Genomic DNA, 24,971 nt, shown 5'->3' with positions numbered 1-24,971 from the left:
GTAATTAGTTTGTACATCATGATATGAAAACGGTTAAGTTCATTGGTCTAGAACAGTGGTTCTCAACCTTCCTAATGCCGCAACCCTTTAATACAGTTCCTCATGTTGTGGTGACCCCCAATTTCATTGTTACAAATTGAACATAATTAAAGCATAGTGATTAATCACAAAAACAATATGTAATTATATATGTGTTTTCTGATGGTCTTAGGCGAGCCCTGTGAAAAGGTGGTTCGACACCCAAAGGGGTTGCGACCCACAGGTTGAGAACCGCTGGTCTAGAAGGTATATACAATTGGATTTTCAATATAACTTCTATGAGTATAGTCAGGTTTGTTGTTCTCAGCTTTTGCTTCCTAGGCTTTCTGGTCCAATAATGGGATGATAGTGACATCTTTGTCTTACTGTCTAAAATTTTGAAGCTGCCATTTATCAAAATGTAATAAATTTTTATTGTTGGTTTGATATAATTGTTCTTTCAATTAATGGATATTGAATATTATCAAGTTCTTACCATCTATTAAAGTGATCATGATTTTTAAAAATTGTAATGTAATTACTTTGGTTAATATTCAAATGGCAAATTTTGTGTGCATAAAACCTGATTTAATCATGATGTGTTATTCTCTCATGTTACTCCATATAGTTAGCTAACATTTTGCTTAGGATTTTTACATTTGTCGTTTTGATGGAGATTGGCCTGTTAATTTTCCTTTTCAGCTTTTGGTATGCCAGAGTTATTAAATGAGTTGTAAATTATCCCCCCTTTTTTCCTTTAGAAGAGGTTATATTGGATTAATGATTCTATAAATGATTGTTAGAATGCTCCAGAAAGACATACGTGCCTAACATTTTCTTTTTGTGAAAAGATGTTAAAAGAGATGGTATTATGTTAGTCTTGCTGAGGTGTGTTTTTAAAGGAATGTCATCTTTTCTCCTAATTATGAATGTATTGGAATATAGTTACTTATAGTAAACTAGAGGCCCGGTGCACAAAAACTTTGCCTTCGCAGGGGGGTGGGGTGTCCCCCTCAGCCCAACCTGTGCCCTCTCGCAGTCTGGGACCTCTCAGGAAATGACCACCTGCTGGCTTAGGCCTTTTCCCCGGGGGGGGGCGGGGGGGATTGGGCCGAATCTGGCAATCAGACATCCCTCTGGCAGCCTGGGAGCCCTTGTGGGATGTCCACTTGCCAGGGGGGGAGCAGACCTAAGCTGCAGTCGGACATCCTTAGCAGTGCTGAGGAGACAGAAGAGGTTCCCACCACCACTGCTGTACTGTCAGCCATCAGCCTGGCTTGTGGCTGAGCAGAGCTCCCCCATGTGGGAGTGCACTGACCACCAGAGGGCAGCTCCTGCATTGAGCGTCTGCCCCCTAGTGTTCAGTGTGTGTCATAGTGACCAGTCATTCCCAGTCTTTCTGCTGTTAGGGTCAATTTGCATATTACCCTTTTACTATATAGGATAGAGACCTGGTGCACAGGTGGGGGCCGTCTGCTTTGCCCTGAAGGGTGTCGTGGATCAGGGTGGGGATCCCCACTGGGGTGCCTGGCCAGTCTGGGTGAGGTGCTGAGGGCCGTTTTTACGCTGGCTGGCGACTGAACCTCTCATCCTCTCCTTTTTTTTCTTTTTTTTTTTAATTCTGGGATTTATTTACCTTCTTTAATTGAAACTTTGTTGCTGTCACTGCTCTGAGGCCACGGCCTGCTGAAAGCAGGTATCTGGGGTTTGTTTAGCTTCTATAATGGAAACTTAGTTGCTTTCAGAGCTCAGAGCCAGGTCGTGGCTGGCGAGGAACCTTGGCTTCCTCCTGCTCAATTCAGCTGTGTTGCTGCCAGCCGCCATCTTGGTTGGCAGTTAATTTGCATATCACCCTGATTAGCCAATGGGAAGTGTAGCGAAGGTATGGTTAATTACCATGTTTGTCTATTATTAGATAGGATATTTATAATTTTAATGTATGGTTTAGTGATAGCCTTATTCTCTAATATTGTTTTGTCTTTTTTTCATGGTCAGTGTTGTCAGAACTGAAGCTTTTAATGATTTTGGGTTTTTTTTTTAAAGAATCTGCTTGAGTTTGTTGAATCTCTGTATTTTTGTTCGTTTTTTTGTTTATTTTACTGTATTTCATTTCTATGGTTCAATTTGTTATTCTCAGTTCTTTTGATGTGCCAATTATTTCTCACTTTCTTTGTTCTAGTCTGTTTAATGCTATAAATGCTATAAATTATCTTCTGTTCTTTTTAAAATACAATCTTTATTTTTGGAAGTATTACTTAGCATTCCCCATTAACTTCTTCCAGCCCTTTCCCCTCACCCCTCTCCATTGGCATGATAGGAGACTATTATGGGACTGGTGTCATTGTAAGTAGAATAAGAGACGCCAGATTCATTCTCTCTCCCTTCAAGTGTATCAAGCTTTCTTTATTTCTCAATTATTTTGCAATTTATAGTTACCTTTGCTCCATAATTTCTTGGTCATTTCCAGTGAATTTAATCTGAATAATTTTTAATCCTTTGAAATTTGAGATTTATTTGTTGCATAACCATATGATCAATATTGATAAAATTTATGTGCACTTTGAAAGAATGTATATTCTGAAGTTGTTGGATATACTATTAATAAGGTTGTTTAGTTTTATTTTACCTGTCTTTTTCCTATTTAGTTTGGTTATGATGGAGCCTCTTCAATATGAGGTACACCTGTATTTGGTCGATAGCGGACTGGTTAAATGGTGATGCAACCATAAAGTAGAATCTTATCCAGACAATGAGGTAGATATGTTAGTGAAATGATAAGATATCCTAGGTGTACAGTAATGAAAATCAGGCAAATTGTGGACAGTTTGGTAGGATTCCGTTTCTTTAAAAAATGAGTCTTCATTTATATATTAGTTTTTTATTTTTTTAATATGTCTTTATTGATTTTTCTAGAGAGGGGAAGGGAGAAAAAGGGGGAAGAGAGAGAAACATCAAGGGGTTGCCTTCCATCTGCACCCCTCATTAAACAAGTTGTGAACGTTCCACAAGCATCAAACCTGCAACCTGAGTATGTGTGCCATGACAATCAACTCAGGCACACCAGCAAGGGCTGTGTATTAGTGGTTTTTTAGTGTATCAAAATTTTCTGAAAGACGAGGTGTTACAGCTGATAATTCCATTATGGTGCATAGAAAGTAGTGATAGATAGTAACATTCTTTGTCTTTTTAAAATAGTGAATATGAATACTTAGAATAAAGAGATACTTAATAAAATTAAAATGAGAAAGTAATCACCACTTAAATGTAGGATGAATTCCTGTTAAATATCATAGAAATATTATTGACATTTGCCATGTTTATTGTAGCATCCTCCTTTTCTATTTCTCTTTTGGAAATTAAAATGAGGATTGGTGTAATCTGAATTTTCAGGAATTACGATAGATATAGTCAGCATTGGTGTTCAGGTAAACTAATTTTAAAAGATGTTCTGTCCAGTCAAACAGCTTATTAATAAACGGCCTTTATTTTTTACAGATTCCTGACATTCAAAAAACGTGATTTTTAATACACTTCTACTACTTTAATCAATCAACAATGGATTGGAATGGTAAACCGAATAGTGTCACCTTACAACCAATGTATCCTAAAAAACAATCATCTCTTTTGGAGCCGAGTATAATAAACACACCATCTCAAGTTCCTTTAAACCCTCCTGGAAGTAACCATCCTGCATGTATGTTTCGGAGTAACTCAAATCCAGTTTCACAGTCACCTCTCAACATCAGAAATACAACTTCCCAACAAATCTCTGCTTCTGATAAACATAGTAGGACAATTTTTGCCTCACAAGCTTCATTGGAAAGAAAAACTTATGCAAATGTAAAAGGACCCAATCAACTAAATAACAGTTTGCAAATGTCTCCAGGAGTTGCACAAAATGTGTGGGCAAACTCACCAGTGAGAAATTCTATGTTTTCTCATACGGGGGCAGCTGTTTCTCAACAAACTGGTTTTAGAACTAATCCAGCAAATGTAAATGCACTACAGAATCAATTTGTAACATCAGAAATCTATCCTATGCAAGGACAGACGGTCCCTTCTAATTCTTTAAGAGTTCCTGTAACTTATCAAGGACACCAGAGACTTACCTCATCTTTATCAGAGCGACAGGCTGACTGGGCACAACAGTATACATCCAATGGACTGACTTATGCAGATTACAGACCACGTCCAGAGCAATACAGTTATCCACCACAAAGCTTTTTGCAAAGTCCTACTCTTCAGAAACAAAATACTATGCAACTTTCATCAGTACAAGTTAAAAATAGTCATCATTCAAATTCTGCACTGACATTACAGTCAAAGCAGACTGCATCTTTACCGTCCTATCAAATGGCAGTTATTCAGAATGAAAAAAGACTTCTTCCTCCTTATGACTGTAGGTACGCAAGCCAAACTTTGCAAAATACTCAGCATGTTATTAATCACTCTTCAGAAGTTCCTCAGAGTCAAGAAGTTCATACTTCTGAAATGAAGAAAGACTTTTGCAGGGGCTTTCAACAGCAAAACCTCAATGAAAATGTCAGTATAACTGGAAATTTTTGTAACATGAAAGTAAATACTAATGTCAATCAGCCTGTTAGTGAGCCTACTAGATCTGTGGACGATGTTCAGATTCTTCCTCAAAATAATCAAGAAGAAAGAGTAGATTTTTCTAATCTGACTTCAAGTCAAGTACTGGACACAAATATTGTAAAAGAGAAGTTAGTGAAGGATATTAAACAATTAGTAGAAATGAGAAAGAAATTTTCTGAACTGGCAAGGAAAATTAAAATTAATAAAAATGTTTTAATGTTAGCAGGTTGTACTAAGGCTAATAGTGAAACACCTCAAAATTCTGAACTGTCTCTGAAACAAACTGGCAATACCCAGTTTGGACCACATGTAACCCCAGCCACTCCAGAGACTGCAGTGGATAAATCACCAAAAGCAGTGGAAATAGCAGAAGAAACAAATAGAATGCACAGTACATTGAATTCTAATATTCAAGAGACCAATTGCAGGAATTCTAACCAGGTTAATTCGATTTTACTAAATTCTGTGTGTTTGGGAAAGGGGCCAGTGCCAGACCAGTTACATAATTTAAAAGATACCACGTCTTTCAAGATGCCAACTATGGAGAATACTCAGTTTTCATCAGGAAATACAGTCAATGTTAAAGAAAATGTCCAAACCAATTCTGAAACAGTTTTAGTTCCTCAGTCTATGGCTTCTGAGTCATACGCTTCAAAATATCTAAATGAAAATAGGCTACTTATCAGTCTCCTTGCACATTCAGATGAAATTGAGAAAAGGTTAATGAAAGATGGTTGTGAAACTATTAAGGATTCTAATCCACACAGTTTTAAAATGAATGCTAATACCCAAATCACTAATAACCAACTGAACTTGAAAACCATGGAAACTCCAAGCTCTTGTAATATAAACGCGAATGTATCAGAAAATTCTTTTTGCCTGGACCATAAATTCCCTAAAACTGGAGTACCTCTGAATGCTGACAGTCATTTGGAATTGCTAGCAACATGTCTTAATATGTGGAAAAAAAACCCTTCTGAACCTACAGAGAAAAAACAGTGTAATGAGTTAACAACACAGAGAACAGCAGTTGGAATCTCAAAAGCTGGGGAAATCTGTGATAAAACTCCAGTTTCACTTTTGGGATATTCTCAGAATAAGATGGAAAACTGCTCACAAGTAACAACTCTGCCAATGGCAGTGCAAAGTTATGAATCTCCAGGTGCAACTACTATTAAGGGAACAGAACTTCAGATTGCTGTGGTGTCACCCTTAATTTCAGATATCAAAACATTGCCTGTCAATGGAATAACACCTGATCCTTTACCTGAAACAGTCTATCCGGTTATTAAAGAAGGCAGTGTTTGTAGTTTACAGAATCAATTGGCAGAAAACACAAGAGTGACTGCTGTATTGAAAGTGAACGAACCAGTTACAACAAATAAGGTTTTGCCACTAATTCAGAAGGAAAAGCGAAATACGTCAACTAATGGTAATTCAGAAGATGCACCTAATACCAATCAAGGAAATCCAGTAGAATCTGAACCAAATATTCACTGTCCTGTGAGTGATCAGCAAGCTTCATCTAACTCTAAAGACAATGATACTGTGAGTAGTGAGTTGTTGCAGATTGACAATATATGTTCTCTGGTTGAAGGTGATACATCTTATAATTATCAAATAGCAAAGATATTCAACTCACCTCCTATTGAACAGATTGAGTCACAGAAATCATTACCTAATCTCCAAGTGATTAGTACTAAAAAACAAAAAGAACAATTAGACAATATCAGTGAAAAGATAGAGCTTGGTTTACAAAAAGATAATTTTTTACAGTACACAGATGTTTTATATAAAATACCTGATCAATCAAAGTCACCACAACCTCTAGAGTTATATTTGAAGAATGTTGATTCAAGTAGTGAAAATCCAGAGGAAAACAATTTGAAGCATTATAATAAAAAAGTAAGCACAGCTAAAGATATGTGTTCATCAGCTGCTCTTAATCAGGACAGTAACCCCCAGGAAATTGATGTGTCCTGCAATCACACTGCCCAGGACCCTGCGGTAAATGAGGTTCTTGATAACACATCCATTTTCTTCCCACACAATCAGCTTTCAGAACTCTCAAAAGAATTTCCCTATGGTATTGAACCTGTGACTACACATGAAGATTCTCCAGCAAAACAAATAACGGACAAAAACTCAAAAGATGAGTCTTGTAATAAAACCAGCTGTGACTCCAAAGATGCAACTGATGACATAAAAATTACAATATTAGACTCAGAGCAAATGAAAGAATTATTTCCCGAACAGAATGACCAATCTTGTGAGTTAGACAAATTTACAAACTCTGAGAAAGAAAACCCTGTCACAAAAAAAGGAATCCACTGTGTCTCACCAGTACATACAGATGGAGAAAGTTCCAATTTTGTTATGGATTCAGAGAAAGACGATGTCCGTTGCTGTGCATTGGGTTGGCTCTCTAATGTTTATGAAGGAGTTCCCCAGTGCCAGTGTAAGTCCATCAATAACTTGACTTCAAAGGTCGAAAATGGAAAAGATCAGTGTTCTCTGGAGACCAACAGTTGTAAGCAAGTAGAGAGTACTTCTGATAAAGATTATTCCATAGTATGTAATAGTTCTCCAAATAACAATCCAAAGATTGCGCTGACTTTTCCAATTGGGAAAAACCCTTTTTCTGAAACAGAACAAGGCAGGACTATGAAAGATCTATCAGAACCAAAATGCAGCTCACTAAGGACAGAACAAGAATTATCCGCCCCATCTTTTTCTAAAGGGGATAAAAAACTAGATTCCTTAAAATGCCACAAAAAGAAAAGAAAACTGAAATTTCCTGAGATGACTATTCATTCTAGTGCTAAAAGAAAGTTTTCTCAAGAGAGCTTGCAGAGAAAGATCATAGCACAAAATTCAAGTCCACCTAAAGCAAAGCCAGGTTTCTCGACAAATAAAAATAAAGATTTGCATATAAAAAATGGTTCTTTTGTACAGAAATTATTGCCAGAAAAGATAAAATTGGAAACAGGTGATCGTCAGCGAAAAGTTTCAGCAAAAAGGAAGTTAGGTGAAGGGAGCATACTTAATTCAGAGGTAAAGAAGATGAAGTATTTTAAACAAGAGCAAAATAAAAATGGAGATGGTACTTTGAAAACGTGTACTCTTTTGTCAAACCCCGATGGAAGAGCCAAAGTTAAAGAAAAGACAGTATCTAATGTTAAATCATTAGGCTCTACGTCTAAGGATAATTTGCCTAAAGTTGTTATAACGCTAGAGCAGTATTTGCAAAGGCAGAAGCATAAAGAAGCAATGGGTGTCAAAGCATCAAAATTAAACGGTGAGAAAAGTATACCGTGTGATTCTCAATCCATGAGGTCCAGTAAACTTCCTATGCAATTGGGGAGTTCTGGGAAATCAGATGAGAGAGACAGTAGCAGTGTGCAGACTTCTGAAGAATCATTAAGTATTTGTTCAAGCCATGATAAAAACACAAAAATTCACAATTCTCATGTTTCTAAATCATACCTTTTGGGGAATGCTAAAGAAACAGTTGGTGGAAAGCAACCTGATAAAATGTTCATTGATAAAACCAAATTAGATAAAAATTTAAACAACATAAACAATGGAGGTGAACGCAACCACTTGTCTCCCCAAGCAAAGGAGCAAAGGAAACAATATCTGAACAGAGTTGCATTTAAATGTATTGAGCAAGAGAGCATTTGTCTCACAAAACTTGAGAGTTTGCCAAAAAATATTAATAAAGAGAAGAGAGTGGAAAATAAACCTTTACCTCAGAAAAATACCACAGAAAAACAAAGCATGCTGGAGTTTAAATTATGTCCAGATGGACTGATTAATAAGAAGATAAACCCCACTGAAGAACAGAAGGATCTGCAACCTTGTCCTAGGAAGGAGCAAGCCCCTGTGCAAGGTCCAGTATGATAGTCCTCTGAATTAGAAATTTCGATTTAAACTTTAGGAGATGTGTAATCATTATTAGTGATAGCTTTTGCCATCTTTGAAACAGTCCTAACATCCATTTTACTCATAAGAGGGAGGCATATGAAGCAAGAATGTCATCAAACGCAGGGTGGCAGATAGGTCTTTTGACTGTTGGTTAACTGAATTATAGAATTTTCAACGTAGAGGAAGAAAGGAGAAAATAGATGACTAATTATTTGTGGTAGAATGGAAACAGGAGTTGTGGATATTATGTAAAAAGTATTGTGTTGAAAAATTCAGATCGAAAAACTGAGGGATCTGAATGGAAATGTTTCTCCTGCTTTTCAGACAAGTTTTAGCATAAAGTTATAGATGAAATAGGCACATTTTCTTAGAGGGTCAGAGAGATGTATTATTTTAAAAGTATGGGTAATTTCACTTCCTGCTTTTAACCAGGTGCATAGAATTTGAGGGATGGAAGTAATGCTAATATTGACAGTAGGTGGAGGCAATGTGAATTATGTTTGTCATGTGCCCTTTAATAACTTGAAATGTGATGGCTTTTCAACCAAAGTCAAAGTAATTGCATAGTGCAGGTGAACTTTTGAAGTAAATTTTTTCCCAAATTTGAGAAATTAGGCACTTTAAATATGAGAAAGAATTTTCCTGGTGCCACCCCCTCCCTTTTTTTAAAATTTCTTACCTGAGGATATTTTCCATTTATTTCTACACAGATTTGAAGGGAGGGGTAAAGATGGAGAGAGAAAAGTCTATGTGAGAGACACATTGATTGTTTACCTCCCACACATGTCCTGACTGTGGCTGGGGTTTTGAGCCTACAACCGAAGTATGTGCCCTTGACTGGAGTCAAACCAGAACCCTTCAGTTTATGGCCAATGCTCTATCCCTGGAGCCAAACCAGGTAGAGCTTTTGAGCCATTTTAGAATGATTTGAATATAATAATACCTTTTAGGCTTAATCTAAATTTTCTTCATTGTAGTACTAAAATTGGTGGAAACAATATCTGGATATCTCAAAATGAATATTTAAATAGTTACAGGAATAAAAAGTTCCAAAGAAGACTGGATAAAAGGTGCACCTGAGGAGAAAAGGATTCCAGAAGCCAACCAAGAAATAGGTAAAATTACAAACTATTTAATATTTTTTATTTCTCTGTTAGTCTGTCATATATAAGCTGGATTACATTTATAGTACTATTGTGAAGTTTTATTTTTATTCATATTCATTTAAAAATGATTCAGGAGTCTGTAACTCAGAGCCGTTGTTGGTTCAGTTCCGGCGCCTCCACTCCAACCCCTGTGGGTCTCTTCTGTATGCAACAGATGGCATTGTCCTAGACAAAGCAGCTGGTACAAAGCGGGGACCTGATGAGCTCTCCTCTGCCTGCATAACTACAGGACCTAACTCAGCTTCTGCAGCAAGTGGAAATGACAGGAAGAAGTTTAAAGGTGACAGCACCACGTTGAAAGGTGACAGCAAGAAGTTGAATGGTGACAATAAGTTGAAAATTGACAGCAAGAAGTTGAATGGTGACAATAAGTTGAAAATTGACAGCAAGAAGTTGAATGGTGACAATAAGTTGAAAATTGACAGCAAGAAGTTGAATGGTGACAATAAGTTGAGAATTGACAGCAAGAAGTTGAAATGTGATAGGAAGAAGTTGGAAGGTGACAGCAGTAAGTTGAATGGTGACAATAAGTTGAAAGGTGACAGGGAGAAATTGAAGTTGAAAGGTGATAGGGAGAAGTTGAAGTTGAAAGGTGACAGCAGGAAGTCGCATGGTGATAAGTTGAAAATTGACAGTGCGAAGTTGAAAGGTGATGGCAGTAAGTTGAACAGTGACAGCAAGAAAACGAAAGGCAACAGTAAGAAGTCCACAGGTGACAACAGAAGTTCAGGTGTTCCCTCCAGAGTGATCTGCATCGGGAAGCTCCCTGGGGATGTCACTGAGGATGAGGTCATTTTTCTGGGACTGCCGTTTGGGAAGGTCACCAACTTCCTGATGATGAAATGGAAAAACCAGGCATTCATTGAGATGAACACAGAGGAGGCTGCCATCACCATGGTGAACTACTATACCTCCATGAAACTCGTGCTTCGAGGCCAGCCCATCTACATCCAGTTCTCCCACCAGAAGGAACTCAGTACCAGCAGCTCACACAACCAGGCACAGGTCCAGTCAGCCTTGCAGGCTCTGAACTCAGTAAAGTCCAGGAGCGTGGCTCTGGCTGCCTTGGCTGGTGCTGTGGGTGTAGGCACTATAGAAGCAGGTCCTGTTGTTGCTATGAATGTGGCCACTGTGGATGTTGGTGCTGTGGATGCTGTGGATGTTGGCGCTGTGGATGCTGTGGATGTGGGGGCGGGCCCTGTGAGCTCAGTAGCTGTGAGCGCAGGCTCTGTGGGCACGGGTGCTGTATGCTCAGGCACTGATGATGCAGGCCCTGCGGACCCAGCTGCTGTGGATGCAGGTACGGTGATGACTGGCCAGAGCCCAGTGCTCAGGATTATCTTAGAGAACCTCTCCCACCCATTCTCCCTGGACATGCTTCACCAGATCTTTTCCAATTTTGGCAGAGTTTTGAAAATCACCACTTTCACCCAGAACAACATGTTCGAGGCACTGCTGCAGTTTGCTGAACCATTGAGCGCCGAGCTCGCAAAGGTGTTTCTGGACAGTTGGAACATCTTCGGTTGCACAGTTCGCGTCAGCTTTTCCACCTCTTCCATCCTCAAGGTGAAGTACAACAGCAGCAAGAGCCGAGTCTACACCTATCCTGACCTACCCTGGCATGACAGCCAGTCCTTACAGGACCAGGCCGTGGCCTTGGCCTTCAGTGCTGCTCCGATAATGTCAGCCCCTGTGAAATCAGGAGCTGGTTTTCCTTCCACCCTTGATATTCCTCAAGCTGCAGGCCTCTGTGATCCCAATGAGCTCCAGGCCCTGCCCCCTGTGGCCATCCCGTTGGTGTCAGGGGTAGCAACAGCAGAAGCAGGCCAGATTGCCATCGCAGACCCTGCACCTATGGCCAACCATTCAGTGTTGGGGGCATCAACAAAAGAAGCAGGTCAGATTGTCATCCCAGGCCCAGCAGGGGCTGGAAATTGTGTCCTGCTGGTCAAGAACCTCAACCCTGAGAGAATCACAATCCAAAACCTCTTCATTATTTTCGGTGTGTATGGCGATGTCCAGCGGGCGAAGATTTTCTTTAAAAATAAGACGCGAGCTCTGGTGCAGATGGCTGATGGGATCCAGGCCCACCTGGCCATGAGCCGCCTCAATGGGCATAAGCTGCACGGAAAGCCTATGCTCATCACGGTCACCCCGTACAAAAATGTGCATCTGCTTCATGAGGGCCAGGCAGACCTGGGCCTCACCAAAGACTACAGCAACTCACCCCTGCACCGCTTCAGGAATGCATGCTCCAAGAAGTTCCAGAATGTTTTCCCACCCTCAGAGAACCTGTACCTCTCCCAGATACCACCCTTCATATCCGCACACAACCTCGAGGCCCTCTTCTCCAGCAACGGCAGACTTGTCAAAAAATTGAAGTTCTTCAAGAAGTACGGGAGCACGGCGCTGATCACGATGGGTTCAGTGGAAGAGGCAATCCAGGCGCTCATCGACCTGCACTATTATGAACTGGGAGAAAACCACCACCTGTGGGTGACCTTTGCCAAAATACCTGTTGACAACTTTCATCTTTCTAGGAAACAGCCACTTTCAAAGCAGCTGAAGTGACCTTAAAATACCAGAGTTGTTTTGTTTTTTTTTGTTTTTTTTTTTTAATATATTTTATTGATTTTTTACAGAGAGGAAGGGAGAGGGATAGAGAGTTAGAAACATCGATGAGAGAGAAACATCGACCAGCCGCCTCCTGCACACCTCCTACTGGGGATGTGCCCGCAACCGAGGTACATGCCCTTGACCGCAACCGAGGTACATGCCCTTGACCACAACCGAGGTACATGCCCTTGACCGGAATCGAACCCGGGACCCTTCAGTCCGCAGGCAGACGCTCTATCCACTGAGCAAAACCGGTTTGGCCCAGAGTTGTTTTTTTAACAGACAAATCAGTTTACCCGTTTTTTAATATAATTCACCTTGCTTATCTTGTGGAGATGGGGTGCCAGCCTCAGGTTTTCAGTGACACGTGGAAAGGATACTTGCTCCTCCCTGGTGCCCCCTTGCCTGTTGCTTTTGCAGCCTATCCCTTGGGCATTCCCAAACCTCCAATTGGCCTTTTTGTGCCTTAACATACTGCTCTGGCCGGGCTTTCTTGGTGGTGGTAATGCTCAGGGGTTTGGGGACTGCCTCCTTCAGGGATCATGTACCTGACATGGCAAGAAGCTGCCAGCTACAGGATGTGCCCACATTTCAATCTTCCTTTTTATCAAGTATGTCATTCTCCCCACCCCTGGCTTAAGATATCCCTCCTGTGATGAAACACCTGAAGGTGTGTGTCCCTGGTGCTTCTTTAGTTTGTAGCTTTGTTTCATCATTAATCTCTTAATTGTGCTTTGATGCAGTTGCAGACATTTGCTCCTAGCAATATTTCTGATTGACAAAATATTCTAGTCTTTATTTATATGTAAAAGAAATAAGGAATAACTTTCTGTATAACAAGATGATAAAAATGGTATGTGTGTAAATCTAAACTTTCTTATTCCTTGGAGTTAAGTTGCAGGGCAGAATCTAGTGTCCAGGGTAGACACAGTGGGGGCTACTGAGAAGCCTGGGTTCTTTCTAGAAATCCCCAGACTTGAGTCTTCTGGTTATAGATGCCTTACACCTAACCTGTCCTCTGGGAGGTCCAGGGTTCTTAGAACTTGCATGGTTTCTTTTTTCATGCAATTTTTGGACCAAAGTTTTCTGGGATTTTTTTTTGCCTGCCTCTTGAGCTGTTTCCTTTACCTTGTGCAGTTCTGCATTCACAGGTCCTAGGGTCTTCCCTCTGCACAGACCAGACTTAATGCTGGCTGGACTGGCCCATCCTTTTAGTGCCTGGAACCCTGAACTTTCATGTATGGGTAGGGGCAAGGGTATAAATACAAGTTTTTATACAAATTGTAAGACATGAGGTGCAGCATGTATTTTTTTATAGTGCTACAAATAATGTATTTTTATACCAGCTGTTTACAGGGTCAGTATTGTTAATGTGGGGGTTATATGGCACATTCCACTGCCTGCTTGACAATTTGTAATGTGGAAAGAACTGAATTAAAGTGATTTTATAACAACTTTTCCTTTTCCTTAGGCTTTCTGTTCATGTTGTTGAAGGCAGTTTGGCCAGTATGTACTGGACTTTGAATAAACTCTGTATCCTCAAAAAATAAAAACAGAAGATTCAGTGTTTGTGTTTATCAGTAGTAGAAAGATATGGGGAGAGAAGCAGTGATCTATTTCCTAAGTGTGGAATTATTTTCATAATGAGACTGATGCTGATTTTTATATCTGGGGAGGTATTTGGGCTGAGGACCAACCATAAATACCAGAGCTTTTAACATTCAGTTTTAATTGGTGGAATGAATCTAGTTAATTTTTAGGGTTTTGCATTGAGGAGTAGAAGCTTGGGTTCTGGAGTTTTATTTTGGTTTTGATTAATTGAATGTCAAGCAATAGTTTAGTCGCTTGAAAACAAAAACAATTTAACCAGACTCAACAAGAAAAGGAAAGCACATTTTCAGAAAAGAATGACAAGTTGAAAAAAAGGCTGAAAGCACAAATACTTATAGAAATTTGAGTTATACACATTGAATGTGCAATTAGGAAAAAGTTGACTGAAAGGAGAAGTGAACTCTTATTAATCAGAATTGGAAAACAACCAGAAAAGAGGACCTGAGATTAAAATTTTTTTGAAATTGGAACACCAAACGTCAAAAATAACAGTGATAGAAATGAGCATGTAAATGAAAGCAAGAAAGGTCCATAGAAAGAGGAGACATAGGTATTACTCCAAAGAGAAGGTGAGAGCCATACTTGATATCTGAATGTGAAAATATTCAGAAGATGGATGCACGGGTTGTCCAACAATCTTCAGGCAAGAGATAAGTAACGGATAAAAGCAACCACCAATAGGATGAGCAATAAACAGTGAAACACCAATACCTAGAATCATGATAGGAAAAAAAACATAAACCAGGGAAGAAGCACAATGAGACTTGCAGTTGTACAAGTGAATGGTTGGAAGACATGCTCTCCTAATTTCTCCATCATATGTGGAGAGGGGAGCAGTGATCTATTTTAATGATGAGGGGAGACCCAGTTACACAAGTTTTAGACCTCTGTTCATTCTGATGAGACTCCGTGAGAGAAGAGAGATGAACTGAACATTGTGAACTTATGTGAAGTGAGATAAGGAATGCTACGACTCCCAAAGAACTCTAAACTTTTTTAAAGGATTATATACCTAATTTTGGTATCAACTTTCCTTGTGTGGTTGAAGCAACCTATAAAACTTTCAGTCCTGGGTATTGTAGAAAAGAAAATAACTTACTCGAATGGAAAGCAGCAGAGAGACACCCCTAAGGCAGCAGCAATTCTGTCCCCATGAGAAGAATGAGGGTGGAGAAGAATTACGAAGAGGATAGATTATTTGAACCACCCAGGCTTGCAGAATATAAAACCTACCTCGTGGAAAGTTATGGCTGGGGCTGGGATGAAAAGTATTGGAATTTTGCACCTGGGGAACCATTAGTGAAATAAAGAGGCACATCAAGAAGTGCACATGAAAAGCTGGGCCCAGGATTTAAAGGAATAGTGAGGCTAATACAGCAATGAAACTGTTTAATGAAGTAAAAGTACAGGCATGTTATGGAATGCCTAAGCCAGAATTTTAAAACTGGAATTGGCTGGTGTTTGTGCTGTTCAAATAGCAATGAAGAAGATCACACAGTTGTGTTCAAATGTCAAATTAGATTTTTGTTGAGCAAGGGAAGAAGCGGAACAGCCTTACCTTAGGAGTGACAATGAGAGTAGAAAAACAACCCAAAGGACAGGCAAGAAAGAAGTTCTGTGTGTAATCTGTTTAACTGAGAAAAGCCATAGTTCATCAAACTTTTAACTCGTCACAATTTTTTATACCAGAGAAGATTGTTTCTCTGTTTTGCTCACTAACATTAAGAGAATAATAAAGTAAATAAATGAAATTTCTGTTTCCGTAGATGACAATGTCTTGGCTAATTCAAGAAACACCAACAGAACCTTCAGTGCAGATGGACTTGAGACACTAAAAAACCCAGTAAAGGATTCAAAAGCAATGTTTCAAGCCTTCAGGCAGAAGTATCTGGAGAAGAGAAGCAAAAGCCTTGGTAGCAGTCCTTTAAAAGAATTCTGAGACTTTAATTCTTATGATTCTGTAACTGGCATGAACTTTTATTATTTTCTGTTCAGAATATTTTGTTGGGAATATACATAATTTCTGTGATAAAATGCCTCAGTCAGAGTTAGTTACGATTTAGGTTATGTATGTTATTGAAAGCCTTATTTGTGGGTAACAGACAAAACTAAATGCTATTTTCAGGGAAACCATAAGGCATGGAATTACAAAAGTATTGAGCCAAGTATACCATTATTTTAAAAGGAGTTCTTATAAAAATCTTATTTTGAAATGCTAATTTACCTTTTGTGAAGCAAAATATTCTTCAGTTAAGGACTTGGTGATTTTAGGCGAGACTTTAAATATATTTTTGTCTTTAAAACTAACTGGCAGAACTTAGTTTTCAAAAGTGCTCTCTGTGAATGTCAAAGTATATCCTAAGTATTTTATACCTAATTGTTAACTTTTTTGTCAGAAGTCTTGTTTTACACTTAGTAAACTGACAGATTTTTGGATAATACTGAAACATTACTTTTTATACTTGAAATAAACTTTTTAAAAAACATTTGAAATCAAAATGGATTGATTTGTGTTTGATTTTTCTACCTTCAGGAGAGGACACACTTTTAGGAAGGTGTTTAATTTTTAATTTATTAAAGTAACAGTTCTTACTGATGTAAGTTTCATATTTTCTTTATTAAAGACTTTTATTGACTTCAGAGAGGAAGGGAGGGGGAGAGAGTGATGGAAACATCAACGATGAGAAAATCACTGATCGGCTGACTACTGCATGCCCCCAACTGGGGACCAAGCCCACAGCCTGGCCATGTGTCCTTGACTGGAATTGAACCTGCTACCCTTCAGTCCACAATCTGACTCCATCCACTAAGCCAAACCAGCTAGGGCAGTGGTCTGCAAACTATTAGTCAATAGAGCCAAATATCAACAGTACAACAATTGAAATTTCTTTTGAGAGCCAAATTTCTTAAACTATATAGGTAGGTACATTGTTATTAACTTAATTCAGGTACTCCTAAGGCTTAGTAAGAGCCACACTGAAGGGGCCACAGACCTGCATGTGGCTCGCGAGCCGTAGTTTGCCTACCACGGGGCTAGGGCAATTATAATGCTGAAGATCCATCCATGTTTCAAAGTGCAGTATTTAATCTATATTATGATTGAGTAGTCTGTCATGTATATATCAGGTATACGGGTAATGCGGATTTTGTCATTAAACACAATTTCAAGAGAACCTTCAAAAGTGCTTTATTTAATGTCCATCTCTAGCTACATATTTTCCCCATCTTTCAGGTAATTTGTGGATAAAACCAAAAGTTTTTAATAGACTTCTTTTTGTGGCAACCCATTCAGAGACCCAATTTTCCACTTCGTATGTTGTGAAGTGCTGCTCTGAAAGTACATGTACCATTGATCAGAACAAGTGGTAATGTGAAGGAGCAAGATCTGGTGATTACCGTGGGTGGGTTAATACTTCCCAGGCAAGATCTGTTAACATGCCTTTAACTGGTTTTGAAGTGTGTGATGGTGCGTTATCATGAAGCAAAATTACTTTGCCGTGTCTTCTGGCATAGTCTGGTCATTTCACGATCAAAGCATGGTTTAATTTGATTATTTGTTGTTGATAGTCATCAGTATTAACAGTTTCACCTAGTTTTAGAAGCTCATAATACACCACACCTTCCTGATTCCACCAAACGCAGAGCATTCTCTTCTTTCCAAAGGGATTTGGCCTTGAAGTTGATGTTCTTGGTTGACCTAGGTTTTGTGCGTTTGGGATTCTCAAAATAAATGCACTTTTCATTGCCAGTCGCAATTCGATGCAAAAAAGACTTTCGTGCTGTTGAAGCAACATTTTACTGATGACTTCGGTTTTCCATTTGTCTTTCGTTCAGTTGATGTGGCATTCATTTTCCATCCTTTAATGTCTTTCCCATTGCTTGCAAATGATCGGTTATCTTTGGCTGTGCAACGTTTAATCTTGCAAGTTGTTTTTGAGTTTGTCACGCACCTTCATCCTATAATGCTTGTAATTGTTGGTCTTCAAATTTTTTTGGTTGTTCTGGATGTTTTTGTCTTTCACATCAAAATCATCACTTTTAAAGCGTTTAAACCAGCGTTCATAAGTATCTTGAGATGGAGCATGTTCACCATAAGCTTCTCCAAGTATATGATAACTTTTAGCAGCACTTTTCAAAATGAAATAATGAATTAAAACTTGCCATAGATGCTCTTTTTGGGGGGCACTTAATTTGACATTTTTAAGTATAAAAATATCTAGATAACACCTTCAGAAAATTTGACGTGAAGTTTTGAAGCTTGCTGTCAATACAACAAAATAGCATTCAAATCAAATGGCATATATGTCAAGACTAGTGGCCCGGTGCATGAAATTCATGCAGGGGAGTGTCCCTCAGCTCAGCCTGTACCCTCTCCAATCTGGGACCACTTGGGGGATGTCCGACTGCTGGTTAAACTGGCATCTCTCTTGCAATCTGGGACCTCTGGCTCCTTATTGCTCACCTGCCTGCCTGAAAACCCCCAACTTCCCCCCCCTTCTGGTCTAATGACCCTTAACTGGCCCCCCCTGCTGGCCTGCTTGCTTCCAACTCCCCCCTTCTGCTGGACTGATCACCCCTAATTGCCCATCCTGCTGGCCTGATCATCCCCAATTGCCCCCCCATCTCTGCCAGCTTATTCACATCCAACTGCCCCCTCCGCCCCCACCGGCCTGTAACCCCCAACTGTTCCACCCTCCCCCACCAGCCTGCTTGCCCCAGCTGCCCCACCACACTGCTCCACAACCCCTCCCCCCCACTGGCCTCATCACCCCTAACCTGCCTCTGCTTCAGCCTCGCCACCATGGCTTTGTCCAGAAGGTCTCCCGGTCTAATTAGCATACTACCCTTTTATTAGTATAGGTACGTGTAACTCCATCTATTGAAAAAAGTCTGCATTATTAACTGATCCAGCTGGTGTCTGAGTGATGTCACTGTTCCCCAATCCATCCATGAATACATGATTTATTCATGTCTTAACTATTGTAAATAATGCTACAGTGAGCATAGGGGTTTATATGTGTTTATGAATTAGTGTTTTTATAATTTTTAGGTAAATACCCAGAGGAAGAATTGCTGGATCCTATAGTAGTTCTATTTTTAGATATTAGAAGAACTTCTGTGCTGTTTTCCATATTTACATTCCCACCAACAGTGTACAAGGATTCATTTTCCTCTACATCCTTTTTAACACTTATTTCCTGTCTTTTTGATAATCATTCTAAGAGATTTGAGGTGTTATCTCATTACCCTAATAATAAGTTGCAGTGAACATCTTTCCACATGTCTGTTAGCTATCTGTATGTCTTTTTAAAAAATGCTTTAACATTGTTTTTGGTTGTGGAGTTGTATAAGTTATATATTTTGGATTTTAGTCCCTTCTTGGAAATATCCATTACAGATATCTTCTCCAAGTTATTAGGTTGCCTTTGTTGTTGTTTTCTCTTCCTGTGCAGAAACTTTTGTCTAGTCAATTTTTGTTTTGTTTTGTTTTACTTGCCTTAGTATATAAGTTCACAAAAGCACTTCCTAGACCAGAGCCCATAAGCTCAGTGTCTATGTTGTCTTGTATGTATTTTACTGTTTCAGGTCTTAAATTCAAGTCTTTAATTCACTTTGAGTTATTTTTTGTGCATAGTTTAGGGTAGTAGTTTAGTTTTATTGGTTTTCATATAGCTGTTCAGGTTCCCAACAAATTATTCACAAGACTTTGTATTCTCCATGTTATATTCTTGGTTTCTTCATTGAAAATTAGTTTTCCATGTATATTTGTTTATTTCTGGGGCCTTAATTCTCTTCCATTGTGTGTGTGTGTGTGTGTGTGTGTGTGTGTGTGTGTGTGTTTTCTGCCCATTCCATACCATTTTGATTACTAGAGCTTTGTAATATAGTATTATTATTGGTTAGTCCTCACCTGAGGATATTTTTCAATTGATTTTTAAAGAATATATTTTTATTAATTTCAGAGAGGAAGGGAGTGGGATAGAGAGAAACATTGATGAGAAACAATTATTGATTGGTTTCCTCCTGCACACCCTCTACTGGGGATCAAGCCCACAACCCTGGGCATGTGCCCTTGACCTGAATCGAACCTGGGACCCTTTGGTCCACAGGCCAGTGCTTTATCCACTAAGCCAAACTAGCCAGGGCTCAATTGATTTTTTTAAAAAAATACGTTTTTGTTGATTTTTACAGAGAGAGGAAGGAAGAGAGGGATAGAGAGATAGAAACATTGATGAGAGAGTAACATCATTGATTGGCTGCCTTCTTCGTGCATCCCCAGTGGGGATTGAGCCAGCAACCTGAGCAAGTTGGGCTGTCAGGAATTGATCCCGTGACCGCCTGCTTCTAGGGTTGATGTTCAGCTGCGGAGCCACACCAGCGAGGCTTCAATTGATCTTAGAGAGAGTAGACAAAGAGGTGAGAGACAGAGAAACATCGATGTGAAAGAAACACGTAGATTGTTTGCCTCCTGCACACACCATGACGGCCGGGGATCAAGCTTACAACCCAGTATGTGTCCTTGATAGGAATCAAATCCAGGAACCTTCAGTCATTCGGCTGATACTCTATCCACTTAGCCAAACCAGCTAGGGCATGTAGTAGTATATAGTTTTAGATTGAAGTCTGGGTATGGGATACCTAGGCCTTTTTTCTCTCAGGATTGCACAGGTTATTCAGGGAATTTTGTGGTTCCATACAAATTGGAGGATTTTTTTTCTATTTCTGTGAAAACTGCCTTAGGTATATTGGTAGATATTTTATTGAATTTGTAGGTTGCTATAGTTAATACACATATTTTAACAATACTTATTCTTGTAATCCATGAGCATAGAATACCTTTTGTGTGTGTGTGTGTGTGTGTGTGTGTGTGTGTGTGTGTGTTCTAACCTCTTTCACAATACCTTACAGTTTTTGGTGTATAGGTGTTTTTTTGTTTTTAAATATATTTTATTGATTTTTTGAGAGGAATAGAGTTAGAAACATTGATGAGAGAGACATCTTATCAGCTGCCTCCTGCACATTCCCTACTGGGTATGTGCCTGCAACCAAGGTACATGCCCTTAACCGGAATTGAACCTGGGACCCTTCACTCCACAGGCTGATGCTCTATCCACTGAGCCAAACCCGTTAGGGCCAGTGTATAGGTTCTTTACTTCCCTTTTTAAAAATTGAATTTATTAGGGCTACATTGGTTAATAAAATTATGTAGGTTCCATCTGTAAAATTCTGTAATACATCATCTTTAAATTGTTTTGCGTGTTTACCATCCTATGTTTAATCACCTTCCATCACCACTTTTCCTGTATACATTTTTTCCTGTATACAGTGAGTCCTTGATTTACGAGTTTAATTTGTTCTGTGACGGAGCTCGTAACTCAAATTACTCGTATGTCAAATCATTAAAGTGAACGAATGAGACATGTGATGCTGGGCTGATGTTGTGGCGTTCCCTGTGACGTTCGTTGCGCCAACCAGCAGTGGGGTATCTGAAGCTGGCTTGTAACCTGAATTTTAGCTCGCAACTCAAAGCAAAAAATCGGCCAAGAGACGGCTTATATCTCGAAAAACTCATTAGTCGGGACACTTGTAAGTCAAGGCCCCACTGTATACCCTATTCTACCTGTTCCCACCCCCATTTCCCTCAGGTAATCACCGTATTGTTTTTTGTGTCTATTATGTTTAAAAAAAAGTATTTTTATTGATTTCAAAAACAAAGGGACAGAGAGAGAGAAACATCAAGGATAAGAGAAACATTGACCAGCTGCTTCCTGCATGCCCCCTCCTGGGCACCAAGAGCAGAACCCAGGCATGTGCCCAACACCAGCCTGGTGGTTTTTTGTTGTCTTTTTGCTTGGTTCCTTCACCTATTTTACCTATCCCTCCAAAACTACCCCCTTGCTTCATGACAACTGTCAGTCTGTTCTCTATATCTCTGAGTCTGTTTCTATTTTGTTTGTATACGTTGTTATATTCTAGATATAAGTGAAATCATATGGTATTTGTATTTTTCTGACGCTTATTTCATTTGGGATAACTTCTAGGTCCATCCATGCTGTTGCAAAAGGCCAGATTTCCTTCTTTTTTACAGCAGAGTAATATTGTATTTTGCAAATGTGATACAACTTTTTTTTTTTTTTTTACATTTATATTGATTTTTTAGAGAGAGGCGAGGGAGAGAGAAAGAAACATTGATGTGAAAAGAAGAACATGGATCCTCTGCCTTCCCTACACCTCCTACCAGGAATTGAACCATTTTGGCACAATGTATGTCACCCAACCCACTGATCTACACATCAAGGCACCACAGCTTTTTCATCCACTCATCTACTGTTGGGCACTTGGGCTACTTCCCAATGTTGGCAATTGTAATTAGTGCTGCAGTGAAATTTTTGAGAAAGTTCATGCTGTTTTCCACCGTTGCTGCATCATCTACATTCCCACCAACCGGTGCAAGGATTCCCTTTTTTCTACATCCTCGCCAACACTGGTGATTTGTGGATTCATTGATGATAGCCATTCTGACAGGTGAGGTGATATCTCATTGTGGTTTTAATTTGCATTTCTCTGATTATTTTTTTTTAAATATATTTTTATTGATTTTTTACAGAGAGGAAGGGAGAGGGATAGAGAGTTAGAAACATTGATGATAGAGAAACACCAATTAGCTGTCTTTTGCACACCCTCTACTGGGGATGTGCCCGCAACCAAGGTACATGCCCTTGACTGGAATCGAACCCAGGACCCTTCAGTCCCCAGGCTGACGCTCTATCCACTGAGCCAAACTGATCAGGGCAGCATTTCTCTGATTATTAGTAACACTGAGCATCTTTTCATATATCAATTGGCCATCTGTATGTGCTCTTTGGAGAAGTATCTATTCAGCTTTTTTGCCTACTTTTTAATTGGATTGTTTTTGTTAGTGTTAAGTTGTATGAGATTTTTATAAATTTTGGATATTGCCCTGGCCAGGTAACTCTTGGTTAGAGCATCATCTGAATATTCCAACATTACTGGTTTGATCTTCAGTCAAAGCACATCAAATCCATGTTTCTCCCTTACTCTTTCTCTAAAATCAATACATTAAAAAAAATTTTTTTGGCTATTAACCTGTTATCAGCTGTATCATTGTCAAATATTTCTCTCATTCAGTGGTTGTTACTTTATTTTGTGATGGTTTCCTGTCCTGTGCCCCTTTAGTCTTTTGTTAAGCTTACTCCTAGGTATTTCATTGTGTTGGTTGCAATTGGAAATGATCTTTTCATTTATCTTTAGGTTATTTCGTTCTTAGTATAATAGAAATGCAACAGAATTTTGTATATTCATCCTGTATCTTTAAACATTACTGTATTTGTTTATTTTAGGTATTTGATGGAGTCTTTAGGATTATTTTATATATAAAATCAGGTCATCTGCAAATTGCAGCAGTTTTACTTTTTCCTTTGCAATTCGGATGCCAATTTATTTATGCCTAATTGTTCTGGCTAGGACTTCCGTACTCTGTTGAATGCTAGCAGCTAGAGTGCACATCCTATTCTTAGAAGCAAAGTTTTCAATTTCTTACTGTTGAATATGATGTTAGTTGAAAGTTTGTCATATATGGCCTTTACTATGTAAAGGTACCTTTATACCCAGTTTATTGAGAGTTTTTCCCCCCCATAAGTCTTGTATTTTGTCAATGCTTTTTGTTCATCTATTGAGATGATTTTATACTTTTTATCTTTTTTAATGCATTGTATAGTATTGATTTTTGGATATTGAACCATCCTTACATTCCTTGATTTATTTTGGTGTATGATCATTTTATTGTAATGTTGTATTTGATTTGGTTCTATTTTGTTGAGGATTTTTTTTAATATATTTTATTGAAGTTTTACAGAGAAGAAAAGAGAGGGATAGAGAGTTAGAAACATCGATGAGAGAGATTGATCAGCTGCCTCCTACACGCCCCCCAGTAGGGATGTGCCCGCAATCAAGGTACATGCCCTTGACCGGAATCGAACCTGAGACCTTTCAGTCCGCAGGCTGACGCTCTATCCACTGATCCAAACCAGTTTCGGGTTGTTGAGGATTTTTACATCTATATTTATTAGAGATACTGGCCTATAGTTTTTTTTGTGATGTACTTTCTTGGTTGATATCAAGGTAATGTTGGCCCCGTAAAATGAGTTGGAAATTATTCCTTCTTCATTTTTCTTGAAGTATATGAAAAGGATAGGTATTATATCTTTGATTGTTAGCTAGAATTTACCACCGAAGCCATTTGGCCCTGGACTTTTGTTTTTTGTTTTGTTTTGTTTTTTAATATATTTTATTGAACTTTTAAAGAGAGGAAGGGAGAGAGATAGAGAGTTAGAAACATCGACGAGAGAGAAACATCGATCAGCTGCCTCCTGCACATCTCCTACTGGGGATGTGCCCGCAACCCAGGTACATGCCCCTGACCGGAATCGAACCTGGAACCTTTCAGTCCGAAGGCTGACGCTCTATCCACTGAGCCAAACCGGTTTTGGCGACTTTTGTTTTTTTGGGAGATTTTTTATTATTGCTTCTATTTCCCAGCTAGTGATTGGTTAACTTGGATTTTCCATTTCTGTATGCTTCTAAGATTTATCCATGTCTTCTAGGTTGTCCAATTTAGGTGGCATATAGCCTTTCATAGTATTCTTATATCCTCCTCTCTGTTTTTGTGGTGCTCATTGTAACTTTCATTTCTTATTCATTTGAGTTTCCTCTTTTTTCCTTAGTGTGTCTGGGTAAAAGTTTGTAAAATATGGGGTTTTTGTGTGTGTGTGTGTGTTTTTTAAGGATTCATCTCTTCATTTCAGTAATTTTTTAAATCCTCACCCAAGGATACCAGTATTTTTCCATTGATTTTTTTTTTTAAAAGAGAGGTTGAAAGGGAGGGAGGGTCTGGGAGAGAGAGAGAGAGACATCAATGTGAGAGAGACACATCTCTTGGTTGCCTGGGCCAGGGATTGAGCTTGTAACTGAAGTACATGACCTTGACCAGTAATTGAACCCAAGACCCTTCAGTCT

At 39.1% G+C, this 24,971-nt stretch overlaps 2 protein-coding genes across 2 annotated transcripts in view; both read left to right on the top strand.

The window, feature by feature from the left end:
- Positions 1 to 16,430, top strand: part of RESF1 (retroelement silencing factor 1) — a 37,159-nt gene extending 20,729 nt beyond the window's left edge. Inside the window, exons 5-7 of the mRNA XM_081083694.1 lie at positions 3,514 to 8,506; positions 9,573 to 9,656; positions 15,701 to 16,430. Coding sequence (XP_080939820.1) covers positions 3,574 to 8,506; positions 9,573 to 9,656; positions 15,701 to 15,873 — 5,190 coding nt within the window. The 5' untranslated portion in view covers positions 3,514 to 3,573 and the 3' untranslated portion in view covers positions 15,874 to 16,430. The remainder of the gene's footprint in view (positions 1 to 3,513; positions 8,507 to 9,572; positions 9,657 to 15,700) is intronic.
- Positions 11,148 to 14,235, top strand: LOC308512340 (polypyrimidine tract-binding protein 1-like; the record flags this gene model as incomplete). Its single annotated transcript, XM_081082114.1, has 1 exon — positions 11,148 to 14,235. One exon carries the CDS (start codon positions 11,148 to 11,150, stop codon positions 12,276 to 12,278), a length of 1,131 nt encoding a protein of 376 aa, XP_080938240.1. The 3' UTR covers positions 12,279 to 14,235.
- Positions 16,431 to 24,971: the final 8,541 nt, after the last annotated feature.

Source organism: Myotis nattereri (genome assembly GCF_964212035.1).
Source record: "Myotis nattereri genome assembly, chromosome: 2".
In the NCBI taxonomy this organism is placed as follows: Eukaryota; Metazoa; Chordata; class Mammalia; order Chiroptera; family Vespertilionidae; genus Myotis; species Myotis nattereri.
This window is presented reverse-complemented; position numbering and strand designations above follow the sequence as displayed.